The sequence below is a fragment of the Carex rostrata genome, chromosome 26 (genome assembly GCF_964058835.1).
Source record: "Carex rostrata chromosome 26, lpCarRost1.2, whole genome shotgun sequence".
Lineage (NCBI taxonomy): Eukaryota > Viridiplantae > Streptophyta > Magnoliopsida > Poales > Cyperaceae > Carex > Carex rostrata.
In genome coordinates this window covers 4,069,705-4,091,657 of record NC_135943.1, presented here as the reverse complement: position 1 = coordinate 4,091,657, position 21,953 = coordinate 4,069,705, and the positions used below count along the sequence as shown (strand labels likewise).

The 21,953-nt window shown below is 35.9% G+C and overlaps 2 protein-coding genes across 2 annotated transcripts; one reads left to right on the top strand and one right to left on the bottom strand.

Annotated features, from left to right (window-relative positions):
- The first annotated feature begins 473 nt into the window (after window positions 1–473).
- Window positions 474–3,658, top strand: LOC144544109 (putative indole-3-pyruvate monooxygenase YUCCA11). The gene is made up of 4 exons (XM_078292524.1): window positions 474–1,106; window positions 2,694–2,927; window positions 3,159–3,281; window positions 3,391–3,658. Exons 1-4 carry the CDS (start codon window positions 474–476, stop codon window positions 3,607–3,609), a joined length of 1,209 nt encoding a protein of 402 aa, XP_078148650.1. The 3' UTR covers window positions 3,610–3,658.
- A 380-nt stretch (window positions 3,659–4,038) lies between these two features.
- On the bottom strand, window positions 4,039–21,481 carry LOC144544108 (putative indole-3-pyruvate monooxygenase YUCCA11). Its single transcript, XM_078292523.1, has 4 exons — window positions 21,324–21,481; window positions 20,934–21,173; window positions 4,335–4,457; window positions 4,039–4,224 (listed from the first exon to the last, which is right to left on the bottom strand). Exons 1-4 carry the CDS (start codon window positions 21,384–21,386, stop codon window positions 4,039–4,041), a joined length of 612 nt encoding a protein of 203 aa, XP_078148649.1. The 5' UTR covers window positions 21,387–21,481.
- Window positions 21,482–21,953: the final 472 nt, after the last annotated feature.

The following is a 21,953-nucleotide window of genomic DNA, read 5'->3' as shown; positions in this document are numbered from 1 at the left end:
AAACAAAGCAATCAAGTTGGTTTGGTAAAATTTATTTTTTTATTTATGGTTTCTAAAAAAAATTCCCAATATAATTGCAATCAACAAAAAATTATAATAATAATGACAAGGTCATAAATTAAACTCGTGATTCTTGTAACGTCAGCTTAATTCCTTGGAGATAATGGAGTCATTGCTGATGTCATTTGTTTTTTTTTTTTGGCATGCCATCATCTCCAATCAATTCCGGATCATCATCAGTCTGACATACAAAACGACAATTGATTCAATTCAATAAGATCTCTTTCATTTTTCATGTTTAACATGAAAGAAGAAGAAGAAGAAAGAAGAGCATCACCTCATAGCACCAAATTTGGATTAAAAGTAAAGATCACTCATTACCGGTCAAAAGTTTGTTTATTACTGTTACAAATTTACCTAGCTTCTGATATATTTTATGATAGCTAGTTTGAAATTATAACATATTACATGCAATGAGAGATTATTGGATTCAAAATAAAGAATTTAACTATTTTCACATATTAGTCGGGGCCGGCCCATCAGGCCTGGCAGTAGCAGCCTGCCTGGCCCAACGAGCCGTCCCCAGCCTAATCCTAGAGCGGGACAATTGCATTGGCCCGCTCTGGCGCAAGCGGACGTACAACCACATCAGTTTGCACTTGGCAAAGCAATATTGCTCTCTTCCACACTTGCCACACTCTGAGACCACCCCCACCTACATCCCTAAATCCGAATTCATCTCCTATCTCGACTCCTACGCTGAGCGGTTCCATTTGCGGATTCGTTTCGGGTGCCAAGTGGAGTCGGCCTTGTATGACCACAAGTCAGGTCGCTGGATTTTAAAGGCCAAGAATGGTGATGTTTTGGAGGAGTATGTTGGAAGATACCTAGTGGTGGCAGCTGGGGAGAATAATGAAAAGGTGGTACCGGATGTTAACGGCTTGGAGAGTTTTAAAGGGGTGGTGATCCACTCGAGCGAGTACCGGACCGGGTTTGCATTTAAAGGGAAGGATGTGCTTGTTGTCGGATCGGGTAACTCGGGTACGGAGATAGCCTTTGATCTGTTTGAAGCCGGGGCAAGGACTTTGGTTGTAGTGCGCAGCCCGGTAAGTAGATTACGTGTGTTGCGTGCTCTGTTTTTTTGTTTGAACTATCCATATTTTCTTGGAGTGCAGTTATTGACATGCAAAAAATAATTTTATTGCATATACCGTTAACAATTAACCAAATACAATTTCTTCAAACGACAATCATTTTATATTTGTTTATTTCTTTACAAGGCAAAACACCTACCAACAACTTTTTACGAAATAAATGAAAATAATTGTTCAGTAATTTTATTGGATTTGATCTGTACGACTGCTTTTCTAAGGCAACAGGAATTGGATGCTGAATTTTTTTAGGCAGAACACTAATAAAAAGAGAGGTTTCAGGTGTTAAAGAAAAAATAGAACAAGGAAAAATCAAAGAGAAAAGTAAACATTCCTCTGTTTATAATCTATATATCTGGCCAAAAGAAATAATAAAGAGATGAGAGCTTTATTTATTAACTAAATATGTACATAAATTTGCATATCTGGTCCTTGATTAGGTAAGCAATACCACCTCAAAATTGCTAATTAAACCTAGGCGTTGATTACTTAATTGTCTCACTGTTTCTTTTCTTTCCCATGTTTTTTTTTGGATCATGGTAATGGGTAGAATGATGTTAAAAAATATATATATAAACCAACAAACAAATCGGATCTGATCGAACAGTTTAATTGGGTCGAATAGAATTGAGTTTCGTTCAAAGGGTCTTGGACAATATGTACCCAAAGTCGGATCTAAACCGTCTGATCTATATTGAGATTTTTGCAAACAGATTTTAAACTTAATAAATTTAAACCGTCCATGCAACAAAACCTCTCCCTTTTGACACAAATTGGACGGTTTAGATCTGATTTTGAACAAAACCCCCGCCATTTCTCAGATGTGAAACAACCTGAACTGAAATTTGGCCAGACAAAAATGGTCTGTTCCAAAAATTGACACCTCTACATATTCTACAAAGTAAATTTATCAACCAAATTATCATGTCTTTGCTTCTTTGGACCATGTTTTTAATTGAGATAGCATCAAGTTGAAACGGGTCAAGTTTTATAGCTTGTGCTACCCTTCTTTATGTGACTTAACAGACAGATCAAATAAACTTTTTTATGTCAAGAGTCAGAATAAGTACCTATGAATACTAATTAATCTCTTTATTTATCTGTCTTCTTCTTAATATAGGACCTGCTGCACCAGCTATATGAAGTAAATGTAAAAAAAAATATATATCAATTTTTAGTACAGAAGGTACTGCATTTACTGTTAAGCCTGAAAATTACACATTTCAGTAAGCATAGAAGTAAGCTTTGCTAACTCAAAATTAGGCATACAACAAAAATAACCAGTTTGACAGGAGCTGTTATCTGAAGCTGAAATGTATGCAATAGTTAGTTATTTAGTTTTGAATCTAATTATAAAGTCTCATTGCATATAATATGTTATCATTTGAGACTAGCTAGTATAAGTTAGATCAGAAGCAAGGTCAATTTGTTACACTAATAAGTAATAAACCAACTTTTAACGAGTGATGTTTACATTTATGCCAAATTTCATGCTCTGACTGTCTGACATGATGCTATTTTTTTATTTTTTTTATGTTGCAGATCCATATTGTTAATAAAGAGATCTATTTATTTGGCATGCGCCTGATGAAGTATCTGCCAATGTCGATAGTAGATTATATTATTCACTTGCTCTGTTATCTCAGGTTTGGCAACACTGCCAAATATGGTCTCAGATGGCCTGATATTGGTCTCATGAACATGAAATTCTCCACTCCTACTTATCTAGTTGTAGATGTCGGCACTTATGACAGGATCAAGACCGGAGAAATTCAGGTGAAGTTTTCTATATATCGAATAACATTTAGTTAACTTGAATTTTTTTTTCAGTGTAGTTAATTTCAATTTTAAATACTTGCTTTGTGAGATACTCTGTTTTCCAGAAAAGAACTGAGTGTCGTTAAAAATTGACCGAGCATAAATAGTTCTTCTTGAACTATTTTTAAAGGAAATGTTTGCAATAAAAAAATCGATTTGTACTATACATTCTAACAAATTTATGTACAGGTTTTACCATCTTTTATAAGCATAGAAGGAAACATTGTGGCATTTTCTAATGGACAGGCACACCACTTTGATGCGATTATCTTCGCTACAGGTTATCGAAGCACAATTCGGCAATGGCTGGAGGTACTTAAATTAACACAAATATTTTGAAAAGTTTCTTAATTTATGCTCAGAAATATGAAAAATGAAAGAGTTTTTATTGACTTGAATCAATTGTGGGTCTGTATGTCAGACTGATGAGGGTTTGATTGGAGATGATGGCATGGCAAAAAACAAATACCCTGACCACTGGAAAGGGCGCAACGGCTTTTATTGCGCCGGTCTAAACCGAAATGGCCTCCATGGTTCCTCAGAAGATGGTCTCCTAATAGAAAACGATATCAGCAACGAGTACATTCTCTCGAAGGAAGCTAACGGTGTGAATTTTGAGGGAAAAAATAAGAGTGTTTAATTCAAGTAAATAGAAAAATAAATTCTTGTTTATCTTTGGGTAGCGCCATAATTAAATAATCCAAAAGCCTTAAAGCTTTGTTTCAAAGATGACATCAGATGGATCTGTTATTAGTACCCTGATGGTTTTTATTTTTCTGCTGCATTTTTATTCTATAAGAGCGCAGCTAATTTGGATCTGATCCCTTGATTGGAGACAGATCTGGGTTGGCATTATTTTTGTCTGTGTACTGCATGAAGCCAAAACTGATCTGTTAAAATTCTTTACCCCAACAGCTACACTTCATTTTACATTGTGATGCTAATCTACTGTACTGATATATTCCCATTACATATTTTATTTTGTGCTCACAAGCTGTGTGAAGGATGAAGAGATTGGAAAATAATGTCAAGTTCTTAATTCGATTTAAAACTCGTGATTCAAATAACTTTAGCTTTCCTTGGAGATAATGTAGTGATTGCTGATGTCGTTTGCTATGAGGAGAGCATGCTCTGAGGAACCACCGAGGCCTCTTCGGCCGAAGCCCGTACAGTAAAGACTGTTGCGCCCTTTCCAGTGGTCGGGGTAGTTGCTTTTTGGCATGCCATCATCTCCAATCAATCCCGGATCGTCAGTCTGACACAGAAAACCAATTGATTCAATTTAACATAAAAGCTCTTTAATTTTTCATGTTTTTGAGCAAAACTTATAGAAACATTTCAAATAATATGTGTTGATTTGAGTACCTCAAGCCATTGCCAGATCACGCTTCGATAACCTGTAGCGAAGATAATTGCATCAAAGTGATGTGTCTTTCCATTTGAAAATGTCACCATGTTTCCTTCTATGCTTGTCAGAGATGGTAAAACCTGTACACACTCAGTCAATTTTTGTTTTTGTTTTTTGGAAATAAGTACAAGAAAAACAATGCATCTAACAAGTATTTAAATATGAAATTAACTACCACTTGAATTTTTTTGAAAGAAACTAAATGTTATTCAATACAGAGAAGACTTCACCTGAATTTCTCCGGTCTTGATCCTGTTATAAGTGCCGACATCTATAACTGGAAGAAGACCGGTGGAGGATGACATGTACAAAGGACCAAAATCAGGCCTTCTTAGACCATATTTGGCAGTGTTGCCAAACCTGAGATAGCATAGAAAAAGAATAATCTGGTCTAATATGGACATTGGCAGATACTTCCTCAGGCGCATGCTAAATAAACAGATATCTTTAGTAATGATATGGATCTGTAACATGAAAAAAAGAATTCGAAATAATATAATTAATCACCTCAGAGCAATGTAAAGATCAATCATTACCTGCCAAAAGTTAGTTTATTACTGTAACAAATTGATTTAGCTTCTTATCTATATTATACTAGCTATAGCTAATCTCAAATTATAACATATTATATGCATACAATTAATTCAGCTTCAGACTCTAAATCTGGTAAGGTGCTATGTTTACAGCTGCATGTTGTTTCTTGCAGGATTTACAGCTGCATGTTGTTTCACATCTCAAAAAAATCTGGTAAGGTACTATGTTTTTTTTTTTGAAAACTTGATAGCTGCATAAGGTACTATTTCTGCTTGCTATTATCTTGGATATGGGTTTTGGGTAATTGTTGAACTTAATTCATTATGTTAAATCAAGTAAACGCTAAAGTATGTTTTAGATATTCTCCCAATAGAATTTATCTGGTTGCAAATTAGTATTTTCAAATTATAGTGGTTAATTACTGTCGGATTTACAAGTTGTCACAACAAGCTGTCACAACAAACAAGGAAAGATGTAAGCAGGAAGGAAATCTTCAAAATTCGTATGTAATATTAGCTAAGCTGTAATAGGCCTGTGATTGATTGTATTGTATTTATTGTATTATAATTTCTAAATATAGATAAGGAGAAAAACAGAAATAAATAGAGGTAGAGGCGGAATGTATAGGATATAGAAAACAGAAGAAACAAACCTTGTAAAATTAATCTTTCTGATAAATAAAATTGAGGGAGGGAAGGGATTTCTTGGGAGGATTGTGTTCTCTAAATTGAATCATGGTATCAGAGCTTTGGTAAGATCTCGCTAGCCTTCTCTTCCAAACAAAACCGCTGCCAGAAACGACTCTGGTAACAGCACCATGGCCGAAACCAATACTCTCATTGAGAAATTAACACAACTAATCACCTTGCAGCAAAATCAATTACTGGCTATGCAACAGCCAAGTAATACACCACCACAAGCCCCAGTTCATGAACCAACCTTGCATACAAACCTAATACCCATAAAACTCGATGGAAAGAATTATCCATTATGGTCTCAATCCATCCGCATGTGCCTTAAAGCTCGCGAGAAATTGAAGCATATCACGGCGGCACCTCCAGCTGAAAGTGATCCACTGTTCCCACGGTGGGACATTGAAGATACCGTGGTCAAAGGGTGGATATGCAACTCACTCGACAAGAACCTCTACGGCAAGTTTCTGAGATATCCCACGGCTAAGGAGGTGTGGGACGCAATAGCCACAACCTTCTATGACGGAAGTGATTCCGCTCAGGTATACGATTTAAACAAAAAGGTAAACAAAACCAAACAAGCCGGTAGGTCTGTAGAAGAGTATTATAATGACCTTCAGGACCTATGGTTAGAAATAGACTTCCGACGTCCAAATCCAATGGACTGCACAACCGATATAGAAAGGTTTGCAAAATTTTTACAAGAATCAAGAGTGTACTCTTTCTTGGATGGGCTTGACGATAAATTCGACAACGAACGAGCCAGCGTGCTGCAAATGACCCCGTTTCCTTCCCTTGAACAAGCCTTTGCTCGGGTAAGGAAGGAAGCCACTCGGCAGGTTGTGATGCACACAGGTGTTGAGGCCGAACCCCAGCTCTCTGCTGCCATGTACTCAAAGGGACACAAAGGTATTGATAAATCTCATTTAAAATGTACTCATTGTGGTATGACAAAGCACACAAAGGATCAGTGCTTCAAATTGGTGGGATACCCGGATTGGTTCAAAGACCGGCGCAAGGAGAAGGGGAATTGGTCGGGAAAAGGCCATGCTTCTGTGGCCCGAACAGATCTGGCCCACGCACCACAAATCAATCACCCGGGTGCTGGCACGGGTCCACTTGGCGCGGGGCCATCAGCCAGCTACCTGGGCGCGGGGCCACCAGCCAGCCACCTGGGCGCGGGCACGTGGTACCAGGTTCCAGCCGAACCACCTGGTACACACCGTTTGGAGGCGAGCAGCAGTGGCGCTGGCAAGAGACAAGGTGCCGATAATGGTGCTGGTAATGGATCGGACCCCATCTCATCAGCAGGTAAGTTTTTTTGTTCGGACCATAATTTGGGAAGAAAGGAGAGGGTAATTTTTAATTCAGACCTTGAGAATAAACCAAATAACGTTCTGTGACCAATTGATGTTACTAAAAATGAGCATGTTTTTAAAACAGACCCTGGAAAAGAACTTAATATCAGTGCAATATTTAAACCAAATAAAATTTGGAGTCCGAACCCTGTAGATATCCAGAATATTGATGGTGAGACAAATTCAAATATTTTAAATTCGGCCAGTGCCTATGCAGCATATCAAGAAGGTACAGGTAATAGTATTACATGGAAAAATGATAATGAATGGGTACTAGATACAGGGGCTACAGACCATATGACATTTGATAGAAATGACCTCATTAATTTCAAAACACCTAGAAAAACTGGTATTGTTAATGCAAATGGTATATGCTATCCTGTCAGTACAGCAGGGGATGTAAAATTATGTCCAAACTTGACACTCCAGAATACATTAGTTGTACCATCTTTATCCTCTAAACTAGTATCAGTCGGCCAATTGACAAGGGAATTAAATTGCATGGTCAACATATTTCCTAATCACTGTGTATTTCAGGATATCAAAACCAGGGAAATTTTGGGCCGTGGTACTAGGAGAGGCGGGTTGTATTATCTTGATGGTTTGAAGACGGGAGAAGCATTACTCAGTACTGACTCGACGGAGAGAGAAAGTGAAACTTTATTATGGCACAAAAGATTAGGTCATCCATCGCTAGGGTACATGAAAAAACTTTGTCCTCAGTTATTTAATTACAATTGTGAGAGAATTTTTTGTGAGACATGTATTAAGGCCAAAAGTCACCGGTCTACTTATCCGCTAAGTAATACTAAAGCATTAGCTCCATTTGATTTAATTCATACTGACGTATGGGGACCATCCCCAATAATTTCAAAAGCTGGTTATCGATGGTATATAATATTTGTTGATGATTTTTCAAGATTAACATGGTTGTATTTATTAAAAACCAAAGAACAGGTAAAAGACATATTTAGAATATTTTTAACTATGATCAGAACGCAATTTGAGAAAAATATCAAAGTAATCAGAAGCGATAATGGAACAGAATATATGAATAGAGAAGTGCAAGAAATACTTCAAAATAACGGCATAGTACATGAGACATCATGTGTAGGAACGCCTCAACAAAATGGTGTTGCAGAACGAAAAAATAGGCATATACTTGAAATTACGAGATCTCTTTTAATTGAAACAAATGTACCAAATATTTTTTGGGATAACGCAATTACATTTGCTATATACCTCATGAACCGCATGCCAACACAAGTCAATTATTTTAAAACACCATTACAAGTTTTTTCTGCACACCTAAAAATTAATTCCATTTTAAATTTACCTCCAAAAATTTTTGGGTGTATAGCATACGTTCATCTTCAAAAACAATACCGATCAAAACTTGAACCACGAGCGGAAAAATGTATTTTTTTAGGCATGGGTCAAAATCAAAAAGGATATAAATGTTATAGTCCAAATACACGAAAATTTTTTATCACCATGGATGTAGATTTTATAGAACATGAACCGTATTTTAAACTTTCACAAAATCCAATTCAGGGGGAGAAGGTAAATATATCTGAGGAGGAATTGAATTTTGACTTTTTAGATTTCACAAGATATCATGCTTCTTTAGATTTTTCTACCCCTGTATTATATCAAACTTACCAAGAACAAAATAATTCCGAGGAGGAAAGCAACCAGGACTTAAATAATGAAAGTGAAATAAATCAAGAACAAAATAATTCTGAAGAGGAAAGAAACCATGACATAAATAACGACAGTGAAATAAATCACTTGGAGACACACGACACCATTGAAAACCAAGAAGAGATGATAATACAACCCGCCGATGATCCAACACGGCCTGGCTCTCCATGTGAGGTAAGTTTCTTTGAACAAAGATTTATATTACCACCAAGAACAAATAGAGGGAAACCACCAAAAAGGTATGTACCTGAAGACGGTTCAAGCACAGAAAGATATCCAATTGCAAAATATACAACAACCAATCACTTAAGCGAACCACTGAAGGGTTTTGTAAACCAAATATCATCAATAACAGTCCCAACAAAACTAGAAGAGGCCATAACAGACCCGAAATGGAAGAATGCAATGGACATAGAAATGAATGCACTAAATAAAAACAATACATGGGAAATCACCAATGTACCTAATGGCAAAAAAACTGTAGGATGTAAGTGGGTATATACAATAAAGTATAATGCACAAGGAAAAATAGAAAGGTATAAAGCGAGATTGGTTGCAAAAGGATACACACAAACATACGGAATTGATTTTCAAGAAACTTTTTCTCCTGTTGCTAAGTTGAACTCTGTTAGAGTCATTCTATCTATTGCAGCAAATTTAGAATGGCCACTGCACCAGTTTGATGTGAAAAATGCGTTCCTACATGGTGAACTAGAGGAAGATATCTACATGGAGATGCCGCCAGGGTACCAACCACCGAACATGGCGGGTAAAGTATGTAAACTGAAGAAGGCGCTGTATGGGTTAAAGCAATCACCACGGGCATGGTTCGGGCGGTTTAGTCAGGCCATGAGGGGATACGGCTATACCCAAAGCAATTCAGACCACACAATGTTCTACAAGAAGAGCGATAAAAAAATTGTTGTTCTTATAATTTATGTTGATGACATAATCATAACAGGAAGTGATCAAGATGGAATACGAGAATTAGAGGAAAGGTTGTGCAAAGAATTTGAGATGAAAAATTTGGGTGGGTTAAAATACTTTCTGGGGATAGAGGTAACCCGGGATAAAGAAGGAATATATTTGTCACAAAGAAAATATATACTTGATCTTTTATGTGAAACAGGAATGCTAGAGTGCAAGCCGGTTGATACACCAATGATTCCAAACTTGAAGTTAGAAGCCTACACGGATCATACACCCACCAATGTAGACAGATATCAGAGACTTGTGGGTAAGTTGATTTACTTGGCTCACACAAGACCTGACATTGCGTATGCCGTAAGCGTAGTGAGCCAATTCATGCACTTCCCCAAGGAAGAACATCTAGAAGCAGTAATGAGAATTCTCAGATATTTGAAGGGCACACCCGGGAAAGGTATAGTGTTTAGAAGAAATTCACATCTTCAAGTATCTGCATACAGTGATGCAGACTGGGCAGGATGTGCTATGGACCGAAGATCAACGGCAGGTTATTTCACATTTGTGGGGGGAAACTTGGTCACATGGAGATCGAAGAAACAAAATGTGGTGTCTCTGTCAAGTGCAGAATCAGAATTCAGAGGGATGGTTAAAGCAATGTGCGAACTCCTATGGATAAAAGGATTCCTAACTGAACTAGGATTCGAGCCAGAATCCGAAATGAAATTATTTTGTGATAACAAGGCATCTATAGATATTGCCCATAACCCGGTGCAGCATGATCGAATGAAGCATGTTGAAATTGACAGGCATTTCGTTAAAGAGAAGTTAGAGACTAAAGTTATATCTTTGCCGTTTGTGCGATCAAATGAACAACTTGCAGATATATTAACTAAACCTGTAGTAAGTAGAATTTTCAGTGAAACAGTTAATAAGCTAGGAATGAAGGATATGTATGTGCCAACTTGAGGGAGGGTGTCGGATTTACAAGTTGTCACAACAAGCTGTCACAACAAACAAGGAAAGATGTAAGCAGGAAGGAAATCTTCAAAATTCGTATGTAATATTAGCTAAGCTGTAATAGGCCTGTGATTGATTGTATTGTATTTATTGTATTATAATTTCTAAATATAGATAAGGAGAAAAACAGAAATAAATAGAGGTAGAGGCGGAATGTATAGGATATAGAAAACAGAAGAAACAAACCTTGTAAAATTAATCTTTCTGATAAATAAAATTGAGGGAGGGAAGGGATTTCTTGGGAGGATTGTGTTCTCTAAATTGAATCAATTACTATGTAGGACCTGATTCAGATGTTGAACTAGCTGAATTCATTTTCCTAGTAGTTTATGGGTTCATCATGTTTCATGCCAGTCGGGTTCTGATTCTGATACTGAGAATAGATGATGATGATAAATAAAAATAAAAAATAAAAAAACAGAGAGATTTTAATTACAGAATCCAAAGCATCTTCTTATGGGAATTTATTTTTGTTGGTATATATTTTAATTATCATGATGTCCAAGACAAGGTTATGACAGTGTGGATTAAGAAAAATAATTAATTGAATAAATAAAAAAATTCAACCGGCTCAATCCAAGCACTAACAAGACTCCAAAAAAAGAACAAGAAAAGAAAAACAAAAACAGGGAAATGTTCTTACCGGGCTGCGCACGACTACCGAAGTCCTTGCCCCTGCTTCAAACAGATCAAAGGCTATCTCCATACCCGAATTACCCGATCCGACGACGAGCACATCCTGTCCTTTAAATGTAGATCCAGTCCGGTACTTGCTCGAGTGGATCACCACTCCCTTAAAACTCTCCAGCCCGTTAACATCCGGCACCACGTTCGCATCATATTTCCCTGTCGCCACCACTAGATATCTCCCAACATACTCCTCCAAAACATCACCATTCCTGGCCTTTAAAATCCAGTGACCCAATTTGTGGTCATACCGGGCCGACTCCACCCGGCGCCTGAAATGGATCCGCAAACGGAACCGCTCTGCATAGGAGTCAAGGTAGGAGATGAAGTCGGATTTGGGGATGTAGGTTGGGGTGGTCTTGGAGTGTGGCATGTGTGGGAGAGAGCAATATTGCTTGGCCACGTGCAAGCATACACGGTTGTACGACCGCTTGCGCCAGAGCGAGCCAATGCAATCATCCCCCTCGAGGATCAGGCTGGGGACGTCTCGTTCAGCCAGGCAGGCTGCTACTGCCAAACCTGACGGGCCGGCCCCGACTATTAGCACTAACTCCTCTTGTTGATGGTGGCACTCATTTACTTTCTCTGCCATTTTTGTTTCAACTTCTGTCTCCTCCTTTTTGGGTCCTTAAGAAATATTTATTCAGTTTAATTCTCACTGAAGAGAGAGCGAATTTGTCCTTATATTCGGTCGTATTCTATCAAACAAATTTGCAAGTGACGGAATTAGGTCACCAATAATTTTGATTCCATATCATATTCAATTATTCAATTAATTAATAAGGGAGATGATATGATTACCCGCACTCTCATTCCCTCATTATCCCCCCAATTTTATTTGTTGAATCTTGTCCACATTTCTTATGATCTATAAGAAATTTTGCGAATCTAAAATCACGAACGTCTTCTACACAATTTTATCTTTCAAATGAGATCCATGATGACATACTTTCGGATTCGTCATCACACAAGTATTTATACATCGTCATTTAAGTATTTATACCTAGTATTTTTCACATATGACACTGCTGACATTTAAAAGTATTAATATCAAGTATTACAAGTATTTATATCTATGCACTGAAGTATTTATACCTATGTGGTCAACTATTTTTGTTAGAGAAAGGTTGACGCAGGGACGATTAGGGAAATGTGATGCGGAGATGAGGGGTCCACGATTGGGGATAAATACTTACAAGTATAGGTATAAATACTTGTATGATGCGGTATAAATACTTGCACAATGAGGTATAAATACTTGTGTGACGATGAATCCGAAAGTACGTCATCATCGATCTCATTTGAAAGATAAAATTGCGTAGAATACATTCGTGGTTTTAGATTCGCAAAATTCCTCATAGAACGTGAGAAATGTGGAAGATATTGAAAAAAAAAAAAAAAAACCCACCTCTAAAAATATGTATGATTCTTCTCCCCATGTAGTTTGAGTGGTCCCTCCATATAATTATATCAAGTTAGACATGCAAGTATTAATATCTTAATTTGCAAGTATTAATTTATTATCTTCCAAGTATTTATACTAGTGTTTTGAATAAATTAGTTAGTTAAGTTAGTTTGTGGGAAGTTAAAATCTGTTTAAGAGATGGGGGTATAATGCGGGTACTGGAGTGTGGGGATTGAAATAATTATTCAATTAATAAATGAGTCGTTGGGTTCATAATGATAAAATATAAGACATCTGCAGATCTACTAGCAAACGAAAATATATATATTTTGGCAGCAGATAAGGCGTTATTAAACAACGGTGAGTCAATATATATTATTTTGCTGATATACTTTTTAACTATATTTTCTTTTTCTTTTGCCAACATATATGTTTTACAACTTTAAAAGATAATTCCATATATACCTCTCACAAAATTTGAGATTACGATTATTTTCTCTTAATAAAATTCATAATATTATATTTATCTTTCTAAATTTTAAAAGGTATTATATTTCTCTAATTTATTGTCCTTTTTATTAAAACTGACTTTATATTATAAAGTTTTCGTTTTATTTTTTTATTAAAAATCTAGGAAACTTGTATAATAAAATACGAAGTTTCTGCTACATAATCCAAGTTTATTTTTAAAATATATGTTATATATAAAGATGTGCATAATTTCAGCTGCCTGAATGCACTGTGTGTGTTATATGTAGAAAAATAAATCATTTCTCATCACAAACAAACTAATTAGTATTTTGAACATTTCTCTTACACATGCTATATATTTTTCATTTTTAATAAATGACAAAATGAGAATTTTATAAATGTAAAATATTCTTTTACTAAAAAATACAATAAATTCGATAAATATGAGAATATTTTCAGAAGGATAAATTATAAATATGATATTATGAATGGAAATGTGTAATTTCAAATTTTTTTTGAAGGCTATACATAAAATTTACTCTTCGAATACTTCAGCACAGACTATAATTATTTTTGGTATTGATGTGTTCAAGTGCTAATAAATGTTTTACAATAATAATCACGACAGACATGGTAAAAAATACAGTAACAATCATATATGTTCAAACATATTAAATTTATTGAAAAATAAACATATAAAATTAAAAATAAACATAAGTGGTATTTAATCTAAACATAAATCCTTCCGCTGTATACTTTGTGTTGTAGCTTTATGTTTTATGATGTATTCTTTATTCTTTGTGTTGTAGCTTTATGTTTTATCATGCATATTCAAGTGTATCAAATTTTCTATTGTATTCTTTATGCTGTAGCTTTTGATGGGCAGTAGATTAGGTCGATTTAATTATTATCATTTTTTTTTAAACTTGGTAGGTACTCACACAAAAGTATGCACAAAGTTTCAGTACAGCAAGCTGTACCTTTTAACCTTGATTACACTTTCGACTCAGATTGCAAGTGTACAATCCTAATCGCGTAGTATTATCAGGTATCGATCCACAGGGACGGTTGAAACTTAACTGGACTTTACTTAAATTAAATAAACTCTAGAAGTTGAAAATGTGATTTTGGTGTTTTAAAAAGATTAATAATAATATTCAAAACAATAAATATTTTTGGGGTTTTGTTTAATAAGAATAAAAAGACGTTTTCAGGGTTCAGATTTCATTTCTGTCCAGCCCCGAGGCATACGGCCCGTACGGATTCTCGTACGGCCCGTAGGGGACCCCGAGTTAATGCTGCAGCTACTGTTTTCTGCGTTGGTGCTTATGTTTAGGGTTTCTATCGACCAGATCTAGATACCTAAACTCAACTTTCGCATTTTGGCCTAGTACCCGATTACCGGACTCAAATACTTCCCTCTTAGATGCGTTAAACCTCAACTTTCGCATTTTGGCCTAATTTATCCAAGTTACTTGTCGGTTTACTAAAAGTATCCAAGGACTTTCGCCTCAAGGAAAGTTTCACCTTTCGGGTACTCCTTGGTTTCACCCTACTTCATATACTTTATTCGGTTGGATTAAATGTCATAAACTTGGCTCCTAACACTTAGATGTGCGCATTCATCTAACGGGATGACTAATCAATTCAAGCAAGCACAAATAAAGCAATCAAAATACTACTCAACAAGGTAAAAACAAAGCATTCAACACAAAATCCAAGTAGCATGCAAACAAAACCAAACTAGAAACTACATCTTAACCCTAGAAACTAAAAGAAAAGAAAGCAAATAAAACAAGTAAAGATAATGATAAAGGAGCTCATGGCAAAACTCGAGGAACGAAGAAGATCCGTCGCAAAACTCTCGTTTTTCTCCTCTCTACTTGCTCTCCAAGCCAAGCCCTCGCTCCCCCTAGGGAAGATTGTCCAGGTTCAACCACGAAATCACCTTTTTTATGGTGTGGAATATATTATTTTAATGCCCAGATCACGTCCCAAGAGGCTTCCTTTTCGGCCTCCTTAAATTATGCTCATTTCAGATTCCAGCTGGATTTTCCGAATTAGCGTCCTACGGGTCGTAGGGGACCCCGTACGGGCCGTATGCCTGTGCTTTGTCTTAGAGACTTTGTGCCTCTGTTGTGGAACCTTCTGTGTGGTTGGGCAGATCTTGTACGGGCCGTACAAAATATCATACGGGCCGTATTAAAAATTGTCAGATCCAGTTTTCGTCCTTTTTCCTGCAAAATACCAAACAAAGCATAACAGTACCACATTTCATCGAAATATAAGTAAAAAGTCCACACGTATAGGCTTTAAAGCACAGGTTTTAGTGTAAATCAGGGCTGTAATTTAGACATAATATGGAGATATCAGTAGGAGCTACCAAGTGAGGTCGATTTAATTATTATGGAACTTTTAATAATGTATGTCAATATCATTATTAATATTTGTTGAAAAATAAAGTGATTTTGATGTGTCACCATCATTAATAACATTCATAAATGTCATATTAATTCACAAACAAAAGTTTTACAACAATAATCACGACATATATGATAAAAAAAATATAGCAACAACCATGCATGTTCAAGTGCATCTACTTTACTAGAAAATAAACATAAGTTGCATTTAATCTAAATATGGATCCTTCTGCTTACTTATACTCACCATCTTGTCTAGGCACCTCTTCCTTATTACATAGAACTTACATAAAAGTGGAACGGGTGAGAAATTTAAACATTGTCTTAGTGCATAATTTAATTTAGTTTCATTCTCGGATTTGGCGATTTCTACACGGATTTGGCGATTTTATATAAAAATTGTGTACCAAATAGGTTATTTTGAAAGCCCGAAATATCTGTTGGATTTCTACACGGCTATTTATTAAAGAATCGGTGTAGAATTGTTTGGAAAAAAAACCGTGTAGAAAGGTAGAAATTGTACACAGATATTTAATTAAACATCCGTGTAGAAAAGGAAAGAGAGCTACACGGATGTTTAATTAAATATCCGTATAGAAAATGATTCGTACACGGATATTTAATTAAATATCCGTGTAGAAAAGGAAAGAGAACTACATGGATATTTAATTAAACATCCGTGTAGAAATAGAATTCCTCCTTCTTACGCGCCTTCTACCCGAAATTTTTCATAAGTTGCGCGCCTCCTCTAGGGTTGTCTAACCTCCTTCCCGGTCCGCAACCCTCCCTCTTCGCCACCTCTTGGTGCATGTTGGCCTCTCTCGGTAACAAAAAACAACCCCCTCTCTCTCTATTTCGTTTTTCTTTTGGCTGATTTGAAATCACCATTGTTAATTGATGAGTGTGCTGTGGTTTTTTTGCTTGTGCCTTGTAAATGAAAACATAATTGGGGTTTCGTTGTTCTGTGATGGATGTAACCGAGATGAAGATGCATGTCAAGTTTATTGATTTTTGCAAGATCTCTCTAGAATTGTTTGTTATTTTTTTTTTCTTTGGTACGATAGTTATCAAAACCTCAAGTCCATTTGGTATCAATCCCCTTGGTCCTTTTTTTCTATTTATTACAGACTTTTTTGTCAAATTGTGTTTAAAAAAAAAAAATCTGAACATTAATGTTGTTTGACAAAATTCTTGCTAAACGGTAGATATTCTCTCCCTTTCTTTCTTTCCATTTATAAATTGTTTATTGGAAGTCAAAGAAACCTTAGAAATTTTGCAATTTTTTTTTATAATAATTAGTTCTTAGTTGCATAATCAAATATTTCATGCATCAGACTCATACTAATCTTGTATTCTCTAGTCTTGTGCTTAACAGTAGATGCATATATACCGCTCTATTGGTAATATTTGCTAATAATTGTTGCTGGTTAGTGTAGCTTTGCATTGATTATTTCGGGTGCTTACATGCATGCTTAGATTTAATTTTTTTAGTTCATCCTTAGATTCACCAAAATGCAAAATTTCATGCTTAGATTTAATTTTTTAGTATAATTTAAAATTCAAATTCAATGTTATGTTAGATTTAGTTTTATATTTGGATTTATTTGGATTTTAATATGTTAGATTTATTTTTAATGTGTTAGATTTATTTTTAATGTATTATATGATTTGTTTTTATTTTAATCTTTTTTTTGTAGAACCATGTGTCACACTCCAGATTTTGACTATCCGGAGCGTGATTATATAAGAATCTTCACATCTTTTCTTGGCCCGTCAACCTACGTCGCCAACAGAAATGAAAACAAAATAACAAAACGGAATCAGCTACAAAGCTCAGTAACCGGTTATTTAACGACGCGTTTCTCTATAATTGGCTTAATTTAACAACCATTCAAATAGACCGGATTAATCCACACAAATTCACATCAAATTATGCACGCATATTTAATTAGCAATAGCACGTCAGTCTAGGTTGTCCATAAAACAAGTCACATCATATTCACACATGTGTAATTCCTATCACAGGCGATTCCCACATTCTCATAACACAATTCCTTAAACCGCCAATTCAATGGGAAATCCATCCAACATTGGAAGGCCACCAATCCACTATGAAATCCATCCAACAGTGAGAGGCTACAATCACATATCAAATTCCAACCTCAGACCCGCTATCCCGTTAAATATGCCATCATAATCCAATATGCAATACCAATATTCAAAACAACCACACAAAATGAAAACACAGTTATAGAGAAGTCCGGTTACCTGATAGCGAGATTTTCAGAACTCGAAATTGGATTTTAACAACAACTTAGAATCACTGCGATGTAGTCATAATTCAAATCGAACGTAAAATGAAATTCTTCTCGATAAGATGTGCAAGAAAAAGAGGAGAGAGGAGAGAGGAGAGAGGAGAGATGACTTATTTGGATTCGGTAGAGAATTGATACAGAGGAATTGAAATTAGGGCGCTTAAAATAAAACAGAGAGGCGGCACTAGTGAAATGAAATAAAGGGTTACGGATTCAATATAAATAGAGGGATTTATTTATATAAGGAATCAATTTCAAAATCAGAGGCGTTCATTGGTTATGAGATTTTGAACGGTTATGAAAATGGAAAGTTTGCGCCATGCGGAGGAAACAAAATCATATTAGTATATATATATAATAGTGAACAGAGTGCACCAATTAATAGGCGCCTCTTCTGCCACTAACAGGTTCATCTTTTCACATTTTAATAATTATTTAAAAAAAACGTTTTAATTTAATTACATGGAAAACTAACGGAGAAAATGAAATTTATTATAGACGACTAATTGAATTGGTTATTATTAAGAAAAACACATTTATAATTGAAAATAATGACTAATTGTTATTTTAGATGAAATATTTATTTAAAATTATATACATTTTCTTTTTTCAGAAGAAATGTTGATTTCAGTATTATCAATAAAATATTTTATGCATAAAATAAATAACTCAATTTTTCGGGATGTTACACCATGTCACATTCGGATGAGGACATAGACATGATGGAAGAAGAGGATCCGCAGGCTATGCATCATGGTAATGCGAATATGTCTACCCAGTACCTGTGTTCATCGATGCGTCATGCTAATGCGGAGAAAAGAAATTTATTATCATGCCATACCACCAGAGGTTACTTCTAACCTTAACTTATGTATTGTTTATATTTTAATTAAAGAATCAGCAATTCAGCAACTAATACACAACCGCTACAGTACCAGATTAATGCTGTACCAGTACCAGAAGAAATCACAGTGACAAGGATCTTTCGAACCAAAATATTACCTTTGGAAATGATCTCCTCTCGTTCTCCATTCTCCAACAGAGTACTAAGAAAAAAAGAAAAGAAAAAAATAATACCTTTGGAACCAACAGGAGATCGGTGGAGAACGGAGAGGAGGTCGGTGGTCGAACGGAGAGAACGGAGAGGAGATCGGTGGAGAGGTGGTCGGTGATCGGTGGTGCGTCGATTTCGCGGGACAGGAGATGATCAGTGCGCCTTTTTTTTTCGCGGGACAGGAGATGACCTAACGTGGGAGGGGAGAAGTATCAGGAGACCTTCTGGGACCAGGCCAAATCGGTCCCAGAAGGGTGTGGGCCAAATCTGTCCCCAGTGCTTTTTTTTTTTTTTTTTCAAGGGATCTTATGCGTCCGACGAACATAATGGTCCCAAAATTCGGTTCCAGATGAGTCGTTTTGCTGTAGTAATTGATATGCATTTAATAAAGTACGGTACAATATAATTTTAACAATATCCGTGTATTTCATATTATTCTATCCGTGTATTTAAAGGCTTACTTACCATTTAAAAAAAACATTTAACTTTATTTTTTCAGAAATTTCATATTTACCAAGACTGAATTTTTAAATTAGTGTCATATCTACTTTAGTGTCATATTAAATTCACTGTTGAGTCCGCAATTTTAAATTGTGGTACCACCCTGGTGCTGCAGTCTTGCTAATAAATATGAGTCTTTTTAATAATAGTGGTTATTTGGTTTTGTTTTTTTTAAAGATGGTAACTAAAATATTTTGGGCCAAGTCAGATTTACATTTGTCATTATAATTAACACGCAATTTTTGTTTTTATTTATTAATTAGGACCAAACTAGTTATACAACAATTTGTACTACTACTTAAAATATTACAACCGAACCTCTTTATAAAAGTAGATAAGAAAAGTTAGAAAAAAAAACACAGAATTAATCAAAGGATTACTGCGCTCAGATAAGTAGAAAGAGAGCCTACAGAATTTTCTGTGCTTGTGTTCATATTTGTAGGTTGTGCGCCTACATAATTTCTTATCGTTAGCACAAAACAATGCTATTGTAATCAAAGTAACTCAAGGCCATGTAGCAGCACGAGATCTAGCAAGTCGCAATGGCTGGGTAAAATTTTTTACAGAGCAGTTCTGCTTTCATGCAGAGCTCAACCATATGGAGCGCTGTTTTGATTCTATAGTTTGAACGCTGCATGAAGCCAAACCCTCGCTGTTGAAATATTTACCCAACAGCTACACTTCATATTACATTGTGATTGCTAATGTATTGGTACATTCCCATTACAGGTTTTATTTGTGCTCACAAGCTGCGTGCAGGAGGAAGAGATTGGAATATAATGTCAAGCTCTAATTCGAATTAAAACTCATGATTCAAAATTTCAAATCACGTTAGCTTCCTTGGAGAGAATGTAGTCATCGCTGATGTCCTTTGCTAGGAGAGCATCCTCTGATAAACCACCGAGGTTTATATGGCGAAAACCCGAGTAGTAAAGGTTGTTGCGCCCTTTCCAGAGGTTAGGGAAGTTGGTTTTTGTCATGCCATCATCTCCAATCAAACCCGGATCATCAGTCTGACATATACAGAAACCACAATTGATTTAATTCAATAAAAGATCTTTCATTTTTCATGTTTCTCCACAAAAATTATAGAAACATTCCAAAATATATGTATTCATTTTAGTACCTCAAGCCATTGCCACATCATGCTTCGATAACCTGTAGCGAAGATAATTGCGTCGAAGTGATGCGCCTTTCCGTTTGAAAATGTTACCATGTTTCCTTCTATGCTTGTCAGAGATGGTAGAACCTGTACACAAGTGAATCTTAATCTGTTAGAACATTTCAGTATATAATACAAATCGATTTGTTTATAACTGCATACATTTTTAATAAGTAGTACAACACTAAGTTCTTTTATTTTCTTACAAACAGATTATCTCACAAAGCAAGTATTTAAACTAGAACTTTACTACTACATCAAAAAAGTTTGAAATTAACTAAATTTTAATCGATATATAAAAAACTTCACCTGAATTTCTCCGGTCTTAATCCTGTCGTAAGTGCCGACATCTACAACTGGAATAAGATGGGTGTCGGATAACATTAACATGTACAAGGGACCAAAATCAGGCCTTCTTAGACCATACATGGCAGTGTTGCCAAACCTGAGATAACAGAGAAAGAGAATAATCTGGTCTACTATGGACATTGGCAGATACTTCATCAAGCGCATGCCAAATAACCAGATCTCTTTAGTAACCATATGGATCTGTAACATGAAAAACAAAAAGAAGTATAGCATCATACCAGAGCATCAATCCAAGCACTGACAGTACTCCAAAAAGGAACAAGTAAAGAAATTAAACAACAAACAGAGCAATGAAACAGAGCATGCAAGACATGTAATTAATCTACTTACCGTGCTGCGCACGACAACAGAAGTCTTTGCCCCGGCTTCAAACAGATCAAAGGCTATCTCCATACCGGAATTACCCGATCCGACAACGAGCACTTCCTTTCCTTTAAATTCAGAGCCGGTCCAGTACTCACTTGAGTGGATCACCACCCCTTTAAAACTCTCCAGCCGATAACATCCGGCACCACCTTCACATCAAATCTCCCTGATGCCACCACTAGGTATCTCCCAACATACTCCTCCAAAACATCACCATTGTTTGCCTTTAAAATCCAGTAACCCGACTTGTGGTCATACCGGGCTGACTCCACCCGGCACCCAAAACGGATCCACAAACGAAACTGCTCTGCATAGGAGTCAAGGTAGGAGATGAAGTCGGATTTGGGGATGTAGGTTGGGGTGGATTAAATGCAACTTATGTTTATTTTCTAGTAAAGTAGATACACTTGAACATGTATAGTTGTTGCTATATTTCTGATCATATATGATGTGATCATTGTTGTAAAACTTTTGTATGTGAATTAATATGCTATTTATGAATGTTATTAATAATGTATGTAATATGTGTACACATTGGGTCGAAATACATAACAAATTATCTCAGAATGTGACACATCAACATCACTTTATTTT